This window comes from Pristiophorus japonicus, chromosome 11 (genome assembly GCF_044704955.1).
Source record: "Pristiophorus japonicus isolate sPriJap1 chromosome 11, sPriJap1.hap1, whole genome shotgun sequence".
Classification (NCBI taxonomy): Eukaryota; Metazoa; Chordata; class Chondrichthyes; family Pristiophoridae; genus Pristiophorus; species Pristiophorus japonicus.
In genome coordinates, this window is record NC_091987.1 from 217,072,011 (window position 1) to 217,091,168 (window position 19,158).

Sequence of the window (19,158 nt, forward strand, 5' to 3'; positions counted from 1 at the left end):
GCCAAGATCAGATCAGCCATGATCTTATTGAATGGCCGACTCCTGCTCCTATTTCTTATGTTCTTATCTCTTCGACCCACCCTCTACCGCCACAGACTCCGTTCCCTCATCACTGATTCTATCCTACGCTGGGGCTGAACCAGACTGTTCACCACCTCGCCGTCCTAATTGACCCTGAGCTGAGCTTCCGACCCCATAATCCTCTCCATCACCAAGACTGCCTGCTTCCACCTCCATAACATCACCCCTCTCCGCCCCACCTCAGCCCCCTGCTGTTAAACCCTGATCCACGCTTTGCTTGCCTGCAGTTTCGACTATTCCAATGCTCTCTTGGCCAACCTCCCATCTTCCACCCGCAGTAAACTTCTGCTCATCTAAAGATCTGCTGTCCGTGTCCTAACTCGCACCGAGTCCCGCTCACCCATCAGCCCTGTGCTCGCTGACCTACATTGGCTCCCGGTTAAGCAACATCTCCAATTTAAAATATTCATCCTTGTGTTCAAATCCCTCCACGGCCTTGCCCCTCCCTATCTCTGTAACCTCCTCCAGCCCTACAACCCTCCGAGATCTCTCCATTTCTCCAATTGCGGTCTCTTGTGCATCATCCATTTCCTTCGGCCGTGCCTTCACCTGCCTGGGCACTAAACTCTGAAATTCTCTCCCTAAATCTCTCCTCCTCTCTCTTACCTCCTTTTAAGACTCTTTAAAACCTACTTCTTGATCAACTGCCCAAGTATTTCCTTATGTAGCTCGGTGTCAAATTCTGTCTGATAATCGCTCCTGTGAAGCACCTTGGGACGTCTGACTACGTTAAAGGCACAAGTTATTGTTTAGTTGGTCTTTCTTTCTGCTAATAATAAGTATCTTTGTGTCTGGTGTTGAATATCTCTTTGATAGTTTGATTTTTCTCTTTACTTTTCTCTAAAGATTCAGACGAACTTTGTAGCATTTAACTGTACTGTTGTGTGTTCAGATCTCTTCCCCTTTGCTCACAGTCGGTTGCTGCTCATCCATTGATGTTCCTGTGTTATTTACTCAAACAGCAGCTGATGTCTCATCCCTTGTCATGTGTTTAAGAAGCTGCAGCTTCATAGCACCTGGTCTTGGATGTTGTAAATCTGTTGGCTGCTTTGATTGTGATGTTCTTGATGATTTACACAGCCTATGTGGAATTTCGCTAACTATTGATAATTTATTTCTTGGGTACATCACAGATTTACAAGGCTTGTGGCTGTCTTGCAGCAGCTTATGAAGCCACGTTACCCATAGCTCGCGCTTGATGCTCACCGCAAAAAACAGACATCAGTGCGGAGTCAGAGTGAAGGGGTACGGTGGTCTAGTGATTATCATAGTGGGCTAACCACCCAGAGTTTGAGTTCAAGCTCACCGTGGCAACTTGTAAAACTGAATTCAATAAATCTGGGCATTTCTGGTCTAGTACCAGAATTGACTCTTGAATGTCCTCCGAGCAAGTAGGAATGGGCAATGAATTCTGCCATGCCAATGTTGCCCATATCCCAAGGACAAAATCAGCATATTTGGGAATTGATCAGGACCAGTGCTATCTGTCATCACATCACGGAGAGATGAGTCTGTTTCAAGTTGGAAAAGTTTCAGTGGAAACTTGTCACGTATCTGCAACAAGTTTCCTGATGTCTCAGTATTTAGCGGAGCCGTGCAGACCTGATGGGTCCCCTGCATTCAGCGTCTGCTCTGGTTGGAATGGCCAGCTAATGTTCAGACATGAAGAGTGGCATGAGCCGTGATACTGAAGGGTACCTGGTGCCTATACCTGGCCCACAGTCAACAACTTCAGAAGGGCGGTAGGTGTCTGGAACTCACGGCCTGAAAGGGTGGTTGAGGCAGAAACCCTTACCACATTTAAAAATTGCTGGGATATGCACTTGAAGTGCCGTGACCTACAGGGCTACGGATCAAGAGCTGGACAGTGGATAGCTCTGTTTCGGCCAGAACAGACACGATGAGTCGAATGGCCTCCTTCTGTGCCATAAACTTCTACGATTCTATGACATGAGCAAAATTGAAGCAAGGAAAAAACTACTTGAGAAAGTAATAAGAAGCCATGGCATGTGTGCAGTAATCAAATGCGTTCCAGGAAGGAGATAGTGATGAGTGGCATGGCTGGTGATTGGTACCCAGGGAAGGTAATGGAATGGGTAATGGGTCCCAGCTGGGATGGGGTATGAGGAAGGCTAAAGCTGGAATCCCATGGACCACCTAAATGACTCTAATGAAAGAATGACATCTGGCAGAGGAGCAAGTTTGATTAGTGAGACGTTGGAATGTCTGTGAATGGAAACAGACAGACTGGTACAGACCAGCGCTAATGGATATTAAAAACAGTTCATGAAGAAGATTGATTTGCTAATGTCATGTTTTGAGTCAGGGCACTTTGCAGTGAAGTAGCACCGGCCAAGGGTAGACCTGTGACTTGGCACCTTGCTGTCCATTTAGTGCATCAGGCAATACTAACCTAAAAAAACAAATACTGTAAGAGCAGGGGAATGGGTCATGTACAGGATGCAGTGATAATCTGCACACCCAGCCCAAACCTGGGACCTCACCCAGCTACAAGATGCACTGCAGTAACTCGCCAAGGCTTCTTCGGCAGCACCTCCCAAACCCGCGACCTCTACCACACAGAAGGACAAGGGCAGCAGGCGCATGGGAACACCACCACCTCCATGTTACACACCATCCCGACTTGGAAATATATCGTCCGTTTCTTCATCGTCGCTGGGTCAGAATCCTGGAACTCCCTCCCTAACAGCACTGTGGGAGCACCTTCACCACACGGACTGCAGCGGTTCAAGAAGGCAGCTCACCACCCATATCCCCATATCCCTTAATTCCCTTATAGAATCATAGAATGGTTACAGCATGGAAGAAGGCCATTCGGCCCATCGAGCCCATGCTGACTCTCAGCTAGTCCCACTCCCCTGTCCTTTCCCTGTAGCCTTGCAAATTTAGTGTCCAAAAATCTATCGATCTTACCCTTGAATATACACAACGACTGAGCATCCACAGCCCTCTGGGATAGAGAGTTCCAAAGATTCACCACCCTCTGAGTGAAGAAATTCCTCGTCATCTCAGTCCTAATTGGCCACCCCTTATCCTGAGACTGTGACCCTCAGCATCTACCCTATCAGTCCCTCTAAGAATCTTATAGTAATGTGATAGATAAATAATATAACAAGTATTGTACCTGAGGCCTGAATCTTTTCAGCATCACTAAGGTAAGTGATATTTGCCTCATGCCAATATTGGATATACTGCTTGGGTAACTTTGCTGCATGACAGTCAGGACAGCTGCTGTCACAGGCTGACATCAGGAAGCGCTCTGCACCGCCTGCCAGCAATGGTGTGGGAAGTTTACGTAGTGTTTTTCATATTAACAGATATAGAGAACTGAGTATCAAGCATTGATCTAAGTTCTTCTGAGCTGTTCAACGTTTATTGAGGTTTTATTTTCTTTAAAAAGGGATCAAGTCATGAGACCGGGTCTTTGAGACAACCTTTCAAAGGAGATCTGATTGGTAGGCTACCTTTCGATGTGGCCTGATCAGGAAATTGCCCAATTGAAGAGCCTCCGTGTGAGGGGGAGAAACGGGGGAATAATGGAGAGTGGGCTTAGTGCTGTTACTGGGTCTGAAACACGTTGTGGATCTGACAGTTGCTCCCTGTTGCAGCTTGCTGCATTGCAACGTCTTCTGATGCATAAATAATTCGTAAATTTGTTGTGGTGAATAATTTAAAGATAAAGACTGAGGAAACAGCATTGTTTCCACTGATGGGGACGACTAGAACTAGGGGGCATAATCTTAGAATAAGGGACCGCCCATTTAAAACTGAGATGAGGAGGAATTTCTTCTCAGAGGGTTGTAGATCTGTGGAATTCGCTGCCTCAGAGAGCTGTGGAAGCTGGGGCATTGAATAAATTTAAGACAGAGATAGACAGTTTCTTAACCAATAAGGGAATAAGGGGTTATGGGGAGGGGGCAGGGAAGTGGACCCGAGTCCATGATCGGATCAGCCATGATCGTATTAAATGGCGGAGCAGGCTCGAGGGGCCGTATGGCCTACTCCTGCTCCTATTTCTTATGTTCTTATTAATCTTAAACAGAATGACAAAAATAATAATACGTACCCTGGCATGGAAACAACATTCAAAGAGAGCAAGAGGCAGTGGGGAATGCAAACCGCATTTCAGATGGTAGAGGGGTGGTGGTGGGATTGAAGAGCAGGATGTCACGGTGTGCCGATTCTCCGTTTACTAGAGTGAGACAGATTGCAATCAGTGATTGGTATAGAGCTGGGTTTATTGCAGTGATTGGTATAGAGTTGGGGTTTATTACAATGAGACAGATTGCGATCTCAGAGATTGGTATAGAGCTGAGGTTTATTACAATGAGACAGATTGCAATCCCACTGGCTTTGTTGGTGCTTCTATATTTAATACTCTCTTGCTTTCTGTGAAATGTTTAGATTGTCAGAGGAGCACATTCACAAAAAGGCAGGTGAAGGTGACTGACTGCAAACGGGGCCACATAGTTCGCATGCCAGACACGAGACTCCCAAAGCAAGTGCTCTATGCGGAGCTCCCTCACGGCAAACGAGCCAAAGGTGGGCAGCGAAAACGTTATAAGGACACCCTCAAAGCCTCTCTGATGAAGTGCGACATCCCCACCAACACCTGGGAGTCCCTGGCCAAAGACCGCCCTAAGTGGAGGAAGTGCATCCGGGAGGGCGCTGAGCACCCTGAGTCTCATCGCCGAGAGCATTCAGAAATCAAGCGCAGGCAGCGGAAAGAGCGTGCGGCAAAACAGTCCCACCCACCCCTTCCCTCAACGGCTGTCTGTCCCACCAGTGACAGAGACAGTGGTTCTTGTATTGGACTGTTCAGCCACCTGAGAACTCACCAGGAGTCGATTCCGAGGGACTGCCTATGATGATGATGATCATGATGTGGCCAGTCCATGCCCAGAGACTGGATTGTCACAGGACAACCTGCGGTGGCAGCAGTCCAGGCCATCAACTTAGTCCAGCCTGCAAAGGCTACCCATGTAACTTCTGGAAAATTGATATTTGCTCAGTAATTGGTTTAGTACATTTAAGAATTTCGGCCCAGCGCTGTGAAGGACTCCGACTGTGTGCTGTAATAAGGAAGCGCTTGGCATGAAAAGTAATGAAAAATTTCCCGGAAACGCAGAGAAACAGGCACGGAGCTCCAAGAATAGATGTAAGCTGTCTGGTGAATGTACATGTTGATGCAAGTATTTCATTACTATACTCCGACGCAGGCTGATGGCTAATTAGCGTGATCTACCCCAAGGGGCTTGTTAGATATGAACCGAGAGTGTTGATTTTCATAAGAGTATGTCTACATGCCTGCGTGTACCTCTTGGATTAAGCATTCATCCTATTTGGAATCATTTAAGCTTTTCTGACGAGACTTTTCGAATGCTGTGAGTGATATATCTGGAGAGTATGGAAAGAGGAGGTTGACACAGTGCGCTGGGCACTGCCTGCTCTGGTTGTGTGTGCGGATTTACTGCATTTCTTGGTACTCGCCCACTGGAGCACACGGAATCTCCGCACAATGTTGAGCAGGATTTGTGCTCAGTGATTGGCGACATCTCGCGGAGGTGGAATCGGCCCCTCCGGTGTGTAATTGGATGAATCGGTGATTAGCAATCCACAGCTCAATGGATTCAACCAAGGCCCTGTGTCAATAAGAAATAAGTGTCCAGTCATTTGGGGTTTTTCAGGCTGATTGTTGGGGAATGTGTAAGAATGTTGCCGAAACTCATTCTGATCATCAAGTATATCATTACCAGAAATACCTGCTGATTCATGAGAATGGAAGTTAGTTCCCAGGACTGAACACAGCACCGTAGGTAAAGCAGCATTGTCACCTGAGAGGCTTGTCTTGACAAGCTAGTTGTAGAAATGGAAATAGTTACACGCTGTTTCCTACACTATGCCATTGTCTGCACTCCACTGTAAGACATTCCCAGTTCTGGTATTTAGAGGTCCCTCACTAATGGATGTCATTTTGTGAAATGATTATCTGGTGATGGTGGGTAGCACTGTCACTTCTTGGGTGAGAAAATTGTGGGTCCGAGTCCTATTCTCGTTGAGTGCATAATGCAGGCTAAGACCATCTATTTCCACCTCCATAACATCACCCATCTCCGCTCCTGCCACAGCTCATCTGCTGCTGAAACTCTCATCCATGCTTTTGCTACCTCTAGACTATTCCAACGGGCTCCGGCTGGCCTCCCACATTCTACCCTCCGTAAACATAAGGTCATCCAAAACTCTGCTGCCCGTGTCCTAACTTGCACCAAGTCTTGGCTCACCCATCGCCCCTGTGCTCGCTGACCTACATGGGATCCCACTTAAGCAACGTCTCAATTTCAAAATTCTCATCCTTGTTTTCAAATCCCTCAATGGCCCTGACCCTCCCTATCTCTGTAACCTCCACCAGCCTTACAACCCTCCGCGATATCTGCGCTCCTCCAATTCTGGCCTCCTGAACATCCCCGATTTTAATTGCTCCACCATTGGTGGCCGTGCCTTCAGCTACTTGGGGCCCCAAGCTATGGAATTCCCTCCCTAAACCCCTCCGTCTCTACCTCACTTTCCTACTTTAAGACGCTCCTTAAAACATACCTCTTTGACCAAGCTTTTGGTCATCTACCCTAATTTCTCCTTATGTGGCTCGGTGTCAAATTTTGTTTCATAACGCTCCTGTGAAGCACCTTGGGATGTTAAATGGCTATATAAATACAAGATCGCAGAGTACAAATACACAAATCACAAAGTTGCGACGCAGGTTAGCAAGGCCATAAAAAAACAAACAAAACATTAGGTTTATTTCTAGAGGGATAGAATTGAAAAGTCGGGAAGTTATGCTAAACCTGTATCGAACCTGGATTAGACCACACTTGGAGTACTGCGCACAGTTCTGGTCTCCATATTATAAAAAGAATATAGAGGCACTGGAGAGGGTGCAGAGAAGATTTACAAGGATGATACCAGAAATGCGAGGGTATACATATCAGGAAAGGATGAACAGGCTGGGTCTCTTTTCTCTTGAAAACAGAAGGCTGAGGGGTGACCTAATAGAGGTCTTTAAAATGATGATAGGTTTTGATAGAGTGGATACAGAGAGAGTGTTTCCACTTGTGAGGAAGAGCATAACTAGAGGCCATCAATATAAGATAGTCACCAAGAAATCCAATGGGAAATTCAGGAGAAACTTCTTTACCCAGAGAGCGGTGAGAATGTGGAATTCGCTGCCACAGGGAGGGGTTGAAGTGAATAGTATCGATGCATTTAAGGGGAGGCTAGATAAACATATGGGGGAGAAGGGAATAGAGGGTTGTGCTGATAGAGTTAGATGGGGAAAGACGGGAGGTGGCTCGATTGGAGCATAAACGCCGGCATGGACTGGTTGGGCCCAATGGCCTGTTTCTGTACAATATATCCTGTGTAATGTGTAAATGTTGTTGTTGAGAACTCCGTGCAGTATTAAAGGGAATACAGCACTGTCCGAGATGCTGTCCTTTGGTTGAAACTCTGCCTGTGCAGACGGATGCTAAAGATCCCGAGGCACTTTTGAAGAGGAGCAGCGGAGTTCTCCGAGTGTCCTGGCCAATGTTCATTCCTCAACCCACACCACCGAGAAACAGAATACTTAGGCCTGTGTTTCTATTGGTGGGATGTGGCTGTTGTACAGCTAGCTGTCGCAAGACTGACTATAATTCATGGCACTTCATTGGCTGGGAAGCACTTTCGGACATCCTCAGCATGTGGAAGGTGCTAAATAGATGCAACTTCTATCTTTTGCATGTGCTAGAGCGATGTGAGAGACCTGTATACATAAGAACATAAGAGATAGAAGCAGGAGTCGGCCATTTGGCCTCTCAAACCTGCTCCGCCATTTAATACCATCATGGCTGATCTGAGCCACTTCCCCGCCCGCTCCCCATAACCCTTCACTCCCTTATCGTTCACAAATCTGTCTATCTCCACCTTAAATATATTCAATGACCCAGCCTCCACAGCTCTCTGGGGCAGAGAATTCCACAGATTCACAACTCTCTGAGAGAAGAAATTCCTTCTCATCTCAGTTCTAAATGGGAGACCTCTTATTCTTAAGCTATGCCCCCTAGTTCTAGATTCCCCTCTGAGTGGAAATATCCTCTCTGCATCTACCCTGTCGAGCCCCCTCATTATCTTGTATGTTTCAATAAGATCACCTCTCATTCTTCTAATGTATTTTAATGTGATTCTTCATATTGAGCTGGCTAATTTTTAACAAGAAAATCTTGTTGCAGTTTTCCAGGCTCAGACGGTGACAGTGGACGACAGCGTGTCTGGGTTTATCGGCACCGATGTGGTCTTACGCTGTACATTCGCCAACAATAATCCCAACATCAAAATCACTCAGGTGACATGGCAAAAGGCAAACAATGGCTCGAAGCAAAATATCGCTATATTTCACCCGACTATGGGGGTCTCCGTCCTGGCTCCGTACAAGGACAGAGTGTCCTTCAAGAAGCCATCTCTGGATGATGCCACGATCGAGCTGTCCGGCTTGGAGCTGCAGGACGAAGGCGTCTACATCTGTGAGTTTGCAACCTTCCCGACAGGGAACCGAGAGAGCCAGGTTAACCTCACAGTCTTCGGTAAGTGCTTGTGTTAATCAGATGGAACCTGTGAGTAACCGGGTGTGGGCCAATGCGGGAATGTCATTGCAATGGTTGTGTTGTTTGAACCAACAATCCACAGGCCTGGATTAATAATCCAGAGATCATAAACCCTACCCTGCTAGTTTGAGAATTTCAATTCAGTTTTTATTTCTTAAGTAATCTAGAATAAAAAGTTGGAATCAGTAAAAGCGGTCGGATTATCGTAAAACCCCAACGGGTTGACTAAATTTCGGGAAGGAAACCTCCCGACTTTACCCGGTCTGGGCCTATGTGACTCCAAGTCCCACATCAGCATGGTGGACTCTTTATTGCCCCTCTGAAGAGTTCCAATGCCAAAACCTTGAGGAAAGTGAGTTTTCTCCTGAGCGAGAGCTGTACGAACCCTTAGACACTCTCAGCACCATTGCTGCACCTAAAATGCTCTTCTCCATTCTGACTCCACAACAGAAGCAGGTGAATATGTTCTTCAACTCACTGATTGGCAGAGTTGAGCTTATGTAATCACACACACTCTCACTCTCACTCACACTCACACACACACACACACACACTCTCACTCACACTCACACACACTCTCACTCACACTCACACACACTCTCACTCACACTCTCACACACACTCACTCACACTCACACACACACTCACTCACACTCACACACACACTCACTCACACTCACACACACACACACACACACACACACACTCACACTCACACACACACACTCTCACTCTCACAATCACACTCACACTTATTCACACTCAGGATCACACACATACGCACACACTCTCACTCAGACACACACACACACTCTCTCACTCACACCCTCATACTCACTCTCACTCTCTCTCTCACAGACACACTTTCTCACACTCACTCACTCACTCTCTCTCACGCACACTGTCTCTCACGCACACTCTCACACACACACACAGTCACACTCACTCTCACTCTCTCACACACAGACACACACTCTCACACTCACTCACTCACTCACTCACTCTCTCACTCTCTCACGCACACTATCTATCACGCACACTCTCACACTCACACACAGGCACACTCACTCACTCACTCTCTTTCACACACTCTCTTTCACACACTTTCTCTTTCACACACTCTCTCTCTCACACACTCTCTCTCTCTCTCACACACCTCTAAACAAAACAAGTATTCATCCAAATGCACATGTATGTACCCACGGGGGGACATGTTAGATGGGATATACGGTGCAGATACAGGCCCTTTGGTCCAATCAGTCCATGCCGGCATTTATGTTCCACTCGAGCCTCCTCCCGTCTTTCCTCATCTAACTCTATCAACATAACCCTCTATTCCCTTCTCCCTCAAGTGCTTATCTAACCGCCCTTAAATGCATTCATGCTATTCGCTTCAACCCCTCCCTGTGGTAGCGAGTTTCACATTCTCACCACTCTCTGGGTAAAGACTATCATGTATTGCTCCAGCAGCTGCCCTGAGCTCCTCAATATCCTTCATAGCCCATCTTCACTGTCTATAATTATTTTGGTGAGCTTGGAGTCGTTGCGTTGCGATGTGAAATGCTGCTGTTCGGAGCTTGTTTGAGTAATTAGTTGTATGCAATGACCTGCGCTGCATTCAGTGACTCGGAGTAAATATCCAGCCTGAGCACTGAGTAATAGATCACTTATGGTTTGTAAGATTTATGCACAATTAGACATTTGAAAACTGTGTAATGTTTAATTACTGCCGATTAACATAAAATGAGGCAGCAGCTATTGGCAATCCCGGGGTCATCTCTCCCTGTGCGGCAATAATCCGCAAGAAACATCTGCGAGTGGAGCATGCCGATCAGTGTTGCACCTGTAAGCACTCAGGGGTCGAAAATCGGTGGTGCCACTGGCTGGTCGGAGATTTTACCGCCAGGCGGTAATTACCGCCTCAAAGTGCAAAATTCAGGTTTTTTTCCCCGAAAGATGAGAGTGGAGTGCTAAAGGAGGCATTGCACGCTTGTCCTCTGGCACCAGCGGCGCAGGAGCTCAGGAGAACCTACTCGATTTTCTGCCACTCGGCTGCCGGCATCGTAGCGCCTGAAAATGTTAGAAAAAAAAAGTTAGTGTAAATTTCATTGACCCCCCACTTCCCCACTGCTGCCATAAATAACTAAAAGTTAAATAACTGAAACTTCACAGCTTGCCTCGCTCTCCGGACGGCAGCGCCCCGGGATCCCCGACATACCGACAGCTTTTCCGGTCAGGAATGTCGGGAACAGCGCCTGCCGGTAAAGCCGCCCATCCAACCTAATATCGCTGCCGTGGCACCGAGGAGGCGCTGCACGCTCGATGACGTCACCACGTGGGTGATGGTAGAGCGCACAGCGCTACCTCACGGTACCACCCCCACCAGCTAAAGTTTCTGAGAGGCGAGGACCCGGCACCGCTGCGTCGGTAAGTCCTTAGCCGTCCCTTAGCCGCCCCTCTCCGGCACTAACTGGTGGCGCAACAAACCGAATTTCGACCCCTTAATACCTGTGCGTCACATTAGTGTGGACATCATTCACAAACTGGGCATTGGTGATATTGACTAATACATTTCAAGGAGACACACAGACTGATCGTCTGACCGACTGATGGTGAGCTGTGCAAAGTAACTGTGATTTCACCTCAAGGTTACAATTATTCTTTATCTGACAAACTGGACTTCTCTCAAACATCCTGAGTACAAAATGTCACACCTTCTTTACCAACACACACTGTGCCACCGCTACTAACCAGCAGAAAGGCATGTATCTTGGAGACTCCGAAATCCTGCCATTGAACGGTGTTTCCTCATCCCACACAGCCGCAACCTTGTGTTCAGACTCAGCGAGCATCGCTCAACAGTTAGGTTGTTTCTTCGCTCAATGTCTTCCATCTTCAGCAGCAGATCCTTTACAATTCAAGCGGGCAATGTACAAGGGAGGAAATCTGGTCCATGATCTTTCGAATTTTAGTCTTCCCTCCTGCAATGATGTCTCAGTGTTAGACGATCAACAGCATGGAACAGTGCAGTTACATCTATGTCACAGCTTGAGTTGATTCCTGTGATGTTGTTCCCTGTCGGTCCCTTGGGTACCAGCTCTAGTCTCTCTGATGAAAAGGGTTGGAAGATTAATCGTCTCTACCCTTGGCTGCTTCCTCCATGCAATCTGAATCTGGCGCTTCATAAACTTATGTATCCTCCGTCTGGATCCTTGGCCAATGTACAACCTCAAACTCTCCCCCATCAAACCTGCATTTGTGGTGACATTAGCCTGCAGGCTGTGAGACCACAACATTGGCGCTGATTCATCCTGTATATCATTAATTGATCGTGTTGTGCTCGCCTGTCACTTCCGATTCCAGCCAATGGTTTCTCTGTCTCTCTCGCCCTCTGTCTCTCTCGCCCTCTGTCTCTCTCGCCCTCTGTCTCTCTCGCCCTCTGTCTCTCTCTCGCCCTCTGTCTTTCTCTCTCTCTCTCTGTCTCTCTCTCTCTCTCTCTCTAACTGTCTCTCTCTCTCTCTCTCTCCCTCTGTCTCTCTCTCTCCCTCTGTCTCTCTCTCTCCCTCTGTCTCTCTCTCCCTCTGTCTCTCTCTCCCTCTGTCTCTCTCTCCCTCTGTCTCTTTCTCCCTCTGTCCCTTTCTCCCTCTGTCCCTTTCTCCCTCTGTCCCTCTCTCCCTCTGTCTCTCTCGCCCTCTGTCTCTCTCGCCCTCTGTCTCTCTCTCGCCCTCTGTCTCTCTCGCCCTCTGTCTCTCTCGCCCTCTGTCTCTCTCTCGCCCTCTGTCTCTCTCTCGCCCTCTGTCTCTCTCTCGCCCTCTGTCTTTCTCTCTCTCTCTCTGTCTCTCTCTCCCTCTCTGTCTCTCTCCCTATGTCTATCTCACTCACTCACTCACTCACTCCCTCTCTCTCTCTCTCTCCCTCCCCCCTCCATCTGTCTCTGGCTCTCCCCCCCTCTCTCTCTCTCACTCAACCTCTGCCCCTGTATCTGTCTGTCTCCGTCTTTCTATGATGAGAGAATCACTTATTTTTGCTTTGTTGCTGCTATAGGGAAGGTGGGAATGTAGACAGTACTGTTAGATTTATATACTCTGTTTTCAGAGAGAAGTACCTTGGCAGTTTCAACTGGGGTTGTGCATATTTCTTGAGATCAATTTGCATAGACTCTGTGAAACTGTTGAGAAAAGTGGGCAAAATCGGTGTTGTCCAATAGAAATTGCTGACTAGCCACAGGTGAGGTTACAGTAACACTGTTTTAATCACATGCTCTAATTTTAGTGCAAAACACCTTACACACAATCCGGGTAAATACACTTCATGTGTGTATTTACTGAACAAATATCTCCCACCATTCAGTAACGAAGGAACTGAAGCTCGCACACACTTCGCTATTTGTCATTTTATCAACAAACATACAAACAGGTTAAAGTTCACACACACCTGACCAACAACAGTGTCGATTACTCACTTTTTATTTTGCAATCACAAATGCTATTGGCCACGTCTGGATTCCCAATGAGCCAGATAGCTAATGCTAATGCAATGGTGAATAAATAGTGGCTAATGCATTGGGCAACACTGAATCATAGAATCATAAAAATTCACAGCGCCGAAGGAGGCCATTCGGTCCATCGTGTCCATGCCGGCCAACAAAGAGCTACCCAGCCTAATCCCACATTCCAGCTCTCGGTCCACAGCCCTGTAGGTTACATAGGAACATAAGAATTAGGAACAGGAGTAGGCCATCTAGCCCCTCGAGCCTGCTCCGCCATTCAACAAGATCATGGCTGATCTGGCCATGGACTCAGCTCCACTTACCCGCCCGCTCCCCCAACCCTTAATTCCCTTATTGGTTAAAAATCTATCTATCTGTGACTTGAATACATTCAATGAGCTAGCCTCAACTGCTTCCTTGGGCAGAGAATTCCACAGATTTACAACCCTCTGGGAAAAGAAATTCCTTCTCAACTCGGTTTTAAATTGTCTCCCCCGTATTTTGAGGCTGTGCCCCCTAGTTCTAGTCTCCCCGATCAGTGGAAACAACCTCTCCACCTCTATCTTGTCTATCCCTTTCATTATTTTAAATGTTTCTATAAGATCACCCCTCATCCTTCTTAACTCCAACGAGTAAAGACCCAGTCTACTCAATCTATCATCATAAAATGATGGCACTTCAAGTGCACATCCAAGCATTTTTTAAATGTGGTGAGGGTTTCTGCCTCTTTCAGGCAGTGAGTTCCAGACCCTCAACACCCTCTGGGTGAAGAAATTTCCCCTCAAATCCCCTCTAAACCTCCCACCAATTACTTTAAATCTACGCCCCTTGGTTATTGACTCCACTGTAAGGGAAACAGGTCCTTCCTATCCACTCTATCCAGACCCCTCATTGGGCGCTGGGCACAATCACCCTGGTGCTCTTTTCCTATTGCAGAATGTCTTACAGAAGGGAATGCGGTCCGTGATACTATTTACACAGAGCCAATTAGAAATTGCCTTCGTCCAACCAAATGTACCATATTGTATTCAGAATTCCAGTCCCAAACATTGTGCAGGTCAGGAATCTATAAATGCTGAGTGCTTCCTTCTCACAGTAACCTCAGCAGGGCGCTTGAGCTTGCCTGGTCAAATAGAGCCGGGACAGATTTGTGCGTCTGTGTGGTGCCCCTGTGGCACGCAGCTCAGCAGTGGGAGTGAAAACCATCTAAACATTGCTCGGACTCCGAGCGACACTGCACAGGCGCTCGCACTGACACTCCAAACCTGAAGGGCCCATGAGTGCACCCCGGTGACGTCTTGGCAAAGCATGTTGTGTTTGGTGCATCATCTACCCAGCGTAAGAATATAGGAATTAGGAGCAGGAGTACACTTACGGAATTGGCTCAGTGACAGGAAACAGAGAGTAGGGGTGAACGGTTGTTTTTCGGACTGGAGGGAGGTAGACAGTGGTGTTCCCCAGGAGTCGGTACTGGGACCACTGCTTTTCCTGATATATATTAATGACTTGGATGTGGGTGTACAGGGCACAATTTCACAATTTGCAGATGACACAAGTATAGTGAACAGTGAGGGGGCGAGTGATAGACTTCAAAAAGACACAGACAGGCTGGTGGAATGGGTGGACACATGACAGATAAAATTTAGCGTAGAAAAGTGCAATGTGACACATTTTGGTAGGAAGAATGAGTAGAGGCAATATAAACTAAAGGCTACAATCCTAAAGGGGGTGCAGGAACAGAGAGACCTGGGGGTAGATGGGCACAAATCATTGAAGGTGGCAGGGCAGGTTGAGAAAGCGGTTAAAAAAGCTTACGGGATCCTGGGCTTCATAAATAGAGGCATAGAGTACAAAAGCAAGGAAGTTATGATGAACCTGTATAAAACACTAGTTCAGCCACAACTGGAGTATTATGTCCAATTCTGGGCACCACACTTTAGGAAGGATGTGAAGGCCTGAGAGAGGGTGCAGGAAAGATTTACGAGAACGGTTCCAGGGATGAGGGACTTCAGTGACGTGGATAGACTGGAGAAGCTGGGGTTGTTCTCCTTGGAGCAGAGAAGGTTGAGAGGAGATTTGATCGAGGTGTTTGAAATCATGAGGGGTCTGGACAGAGTAGATAGAGAGAGAAACTGTTCCCATTGGTGGAAGGGTTGAGCAGAGGACACAGATTTGAGGTGATTGGCAGAAGAACCAAAGGCGACGCAAGAAAAAACTGTTTTCTGCAGCGAGTGGTTAGGATCTGGAATGCGCTGCCTGAGAGGGCGGTGGAGGGAGATTCAATCTTATCTTTCAAAAGGGAGTTGGATAAATCTCTGAAGGAAAATAAATTTGCAGGGCTGTGGGGAAGTGGAACTGGCTGAGAGTCGGCATGGGCTCGATGGGCCGAATGGCCTTCTCCGTGCTGTAACCATTCTATGATTCTCTGAGTAGGTTATACGGCCCCTCGAGCCTGCTCCGTCATTCAAAAGAATCATGGCTCATATTCGAACTCAACTCCACTTTCCCGACCAATCCCCATATCCCCTGACTCCCCTCGAGTCCAAACATTTTTCGATCCCCGCCTTGAATATACTCAACGATTCAGCATCCACAGCCCTCTGGGGCAGAGAATTCCAAAGATTCACCATCCTCTGAGTGAAGAAATTCCTCCTCATCTCAGTCCTAAATGGCCGACCCCTTATCCTGGGACTGTGACCCCGGTTCTCGATTCTCCAGCCCGGGGGGGGAAACAGCCCCTGAGTCTATCCAGCCAATCCCCCTCAGAATCTTTTGGGGAGAAATTGGTCTCCTTTGCGCCCCTGGTTAGCGCCTCCGGGGGGGGAGGGGCGATAGCGGGGTCCTATTGGCTCTGCGACCGGGAGTGGTGAGAGTACAGACGCCCACGACCTTGCCGCGGAGGTTTGCGGCGGTAGTAACCCCCTAGCGCCACGATTTCCGCCGCCCCTGAGATCGTGACGTCGTCTGGCTGCGCAGCGCACCCGTCCCGCCCCCGACGTGAACTTCAGTCCCGCCCCTTGCGGCATCGCTGAGCGGTAACACCCGACAGGAGGCGTTGTTCAGGAGCCCGGCCGTTTGGGAAGCGTAATTTAAAGATAATGCCGCTTGGGTAAGTGAAATACTTGTTTATGACTCCTTCGGTCATTTCTTTACCATTTTGCTGTGCTGCGATTTATCAGCCCCGCACTCCGAGTGCTTATGGCTGATTGTCGCGGATCGCAGCTGCCGTCAGCGATGAGATAACTCCTTGTGATGCAGAGCCTGCAGTGATGGCCCAACCTCTCCTCACAGGACAACCAAGGTATCGACTCGCAACACTGCTTCAGCCAAAGTGCCTTCCGGATAACCTTTGGACGTTGCGCGCTCCACAATACCACCTGAATTTGGTTTGCAAATCTTGGTGTGATATCCATATAGCCAGCTGCCGATACAGTACCTGAAAGCTTCTTTGTATGCAGAAGGTCTGTTTCTGTGCTGCATATTCTGTGGTGTCCATAAATCATCCATCTCGCTGTGAGAGCCAAATGAAAGGCAGCAGCTGTCTGCATCAGTCCCTGACTGAGCGCCTGTATTGTAAAACAGCATCTGACATTTACCCAGATCACCAAACACGGCCGCTCTTGGTTGGAGCACAGCGGCCAATTCTCTCGGCAGTGCAGCCAAGAACAAAGCGGGAATAATGCACGGAACACTGCAGTGCTGGCATCCATTCCCAGTCGGAGGACAGAAGCACATTTAGTGTCTCATTAGGAAACTTTCCGCCATCAATCACTTGCTTTGCCTGCCAATGCGATGGGACAGATTGAGGGGGGGGGGGTGGGTGGGGATTTGAGCCTCTTGGCTTCCCAACTCTTCACTTGTGCTGCACATGCAGATCAGCTCTTGGGGATTGTTCCGTAAGCATTTCATCAAAAAGTGCAAATGTGCGATTCCCGCCCCAACATCGTCAGCTTCATCCTGTTCGTAGAATCCAGCCCATTGCTCCATCACGCTGACTTTACTGGAGATCGAGGTTCTGGGCTTTGCACAGTTTATCCTCCGTTGGACGGTGTTTATTTAGACACCTGCACTGAGACATTCAGCCGCACTGCGACCCGATCCTCCAACACGGGTAAAGGTCACCAACCGGTGAGTATCGCTTGCGCCCAAGGTGGGCGTTGGTCCCGTTACAAGTCAGGGATCTCCCACCTGCTTGAGGCCCTATCAGCAGGATTACTGTGCCGTGATGCACTCAGGCTGCATGTGGGCCTGGTTTCCCAACGAGTCGTCAATAGGACCCGAATGTGGAGCTTGCTGCTCCCGACCACTTTACACCTCCCACCCAGAGCTGGAAAGAGGGATTAGGCTGGATAGCTCTTTGTCGGCCGGCACGGACACAATGGGCCAAAATGGCCTCCTGCCGTGCTGTAAATTTCTTTGATTCTTATTCAAATAATGTTGGCCACTGCTAACCACCGCTCCCTCCCGACCCTTCCCCCCTGCTCCCTCCCGACCCTTGCCCCCTGCTCCCTCCCGACCCTTCCCCCCTGCTCCCTCCCAACCCTTCCCCCCTGCTCCTTCCCAACCCTTCCCCCCTGCTCCCTCCTGACCCTTCCCCCCTGCTCCCTCCCGACCCTTCCCCCCTGCTCCCTCCCGACCCTTCCCCCCTGCTCCCTCCCGACCCTTCCCCCCTGCTCCCTCCCGACCCTTCCCCCCTGCTCCCTCCCGACCCTTCCCCCCTGCTCCCTCCCGACCCTTCCCCCCTGCTCCCTCCCGACCCTTCCCCCCCTGCTCCCTCCCAACCCTTCCCCCCTGCTCCCTCCCGACCCTTCCCCCCTGCTCCCTCCCGACCCTTCCCCCCCTGCTCCCTCCCAACCCTTCCCCCCTGCTCCCTCCCAACCCTTCCCCCCTGCTCCCTCCCAACCCTTCCCCCCTGCTCCCTCCCGACCCTTCCCCCCCTGCTCCCTCCCGACCCTTCCCCCCTGCTCCCTCCCGGCCCTCCCCCCCCTGCTCCCTTCCAACCCTTCCCCCCTGCTCCCTCCCGACCCTTCCCCCCTGCTCCCTCCCGACCCTTCCCCCCCTGCTCCCTTCCGACCCTTCCCCCCTGCTCCCTCCCAACCCTTCCCCCCTGCTCCCTCCCGACCCTTCCCCCCCTGCTCCCTTCCGACCCTTCCCCCCTGCTCCCTCCCAACCCTTCCCCCCTGCTCCCTCCCAACCCTTCCCCTCTGCTCCCTCCCAACCCTTCCCCCCCTGCTCCCTCCCGACCCTTCCCCCCTGCTCCCTCCCGGCCCTTCCCCCCTGCTCCCTCCCGACCCTTCCCCCCTGCTCCCTCCCAACCTTCCCCCCTGCTCCCTTCCGACCCTTCCCCCCTGCTCCCTCCCGACCTTCCCCCCTGCTCTCTCCCGACCTTCCCCCCCTGCTCCCATCCGACCCTTCCCCTCTGCTCCCTCCCAACCCTTCCCCCCCTGCTCCCTCCTGACCCTTCCCCACTGCTCCCTCCCAACCCTTCCCCCCTGCTCCCTTCCGACCCTTCCCCCCTGCTCCCTCCCGACCCTTCCCCCCTGCTCCCTCCCGACCCTTCCCCCCTGCTCCCTACCGACCCTTCCCCCCTGCTCCATCTCGACCCTTCCCCCCTGCTCCCTCCCGACCCTTCCCACCCTGCTCCCTTCCGACCTTTCCCCTCTGCTCCCTCCCAACCCTTCCCCCCCTGCTCCCTCCCGACCCTTCCCCCCTGCTCCCTCCCGGCCCTTCCCCCCTGCTCCCTCACGACCCTTCCCCCCTGCTCCCTCCCAACCTTCCCCCCTGCTCCCTCCCGACCCTTCCCCCCTGCTCCCTCCCGACCTTCCCCCACTGCTCCCATCCGACCCTTCCCCTCTGCTCCCTCCCAACCCTTCCCCCCCTGCTCCCTCCTGACCCTTCCCCCCTGCTCCCTCCCGACCTTCCCCCCTGCTC

The 19,158-nt window shown here is 49.9% G+C and overlaps 1 protein-coding gene across 6 annotated transcripts in view; it reads left to right on the top strand.

Moving 5' to 3' along the window:
* nectin1b (nectin cell adhesion molecule 1b) overlaps positions 1-19,158 on the top strand; it is a 501,691-nt gene that overhangs the window by 132,493 nt on the left and 350,040 nt on the right. For all 6 annotated transcript variants that reach the window (XM_070894546.1, XM_070894549.1, XM_070894547.1 and 3 more), the window contains exon 2: positions 8,367-8,717. In XM_070894546.1, coding sequence (XP_070750647.1) covers positions 8,367-8,717 — 351 coding nt within the window. The remainder of the gene's footprint in view (positions 1-8,366; positions 8,718-19,158) is intronic.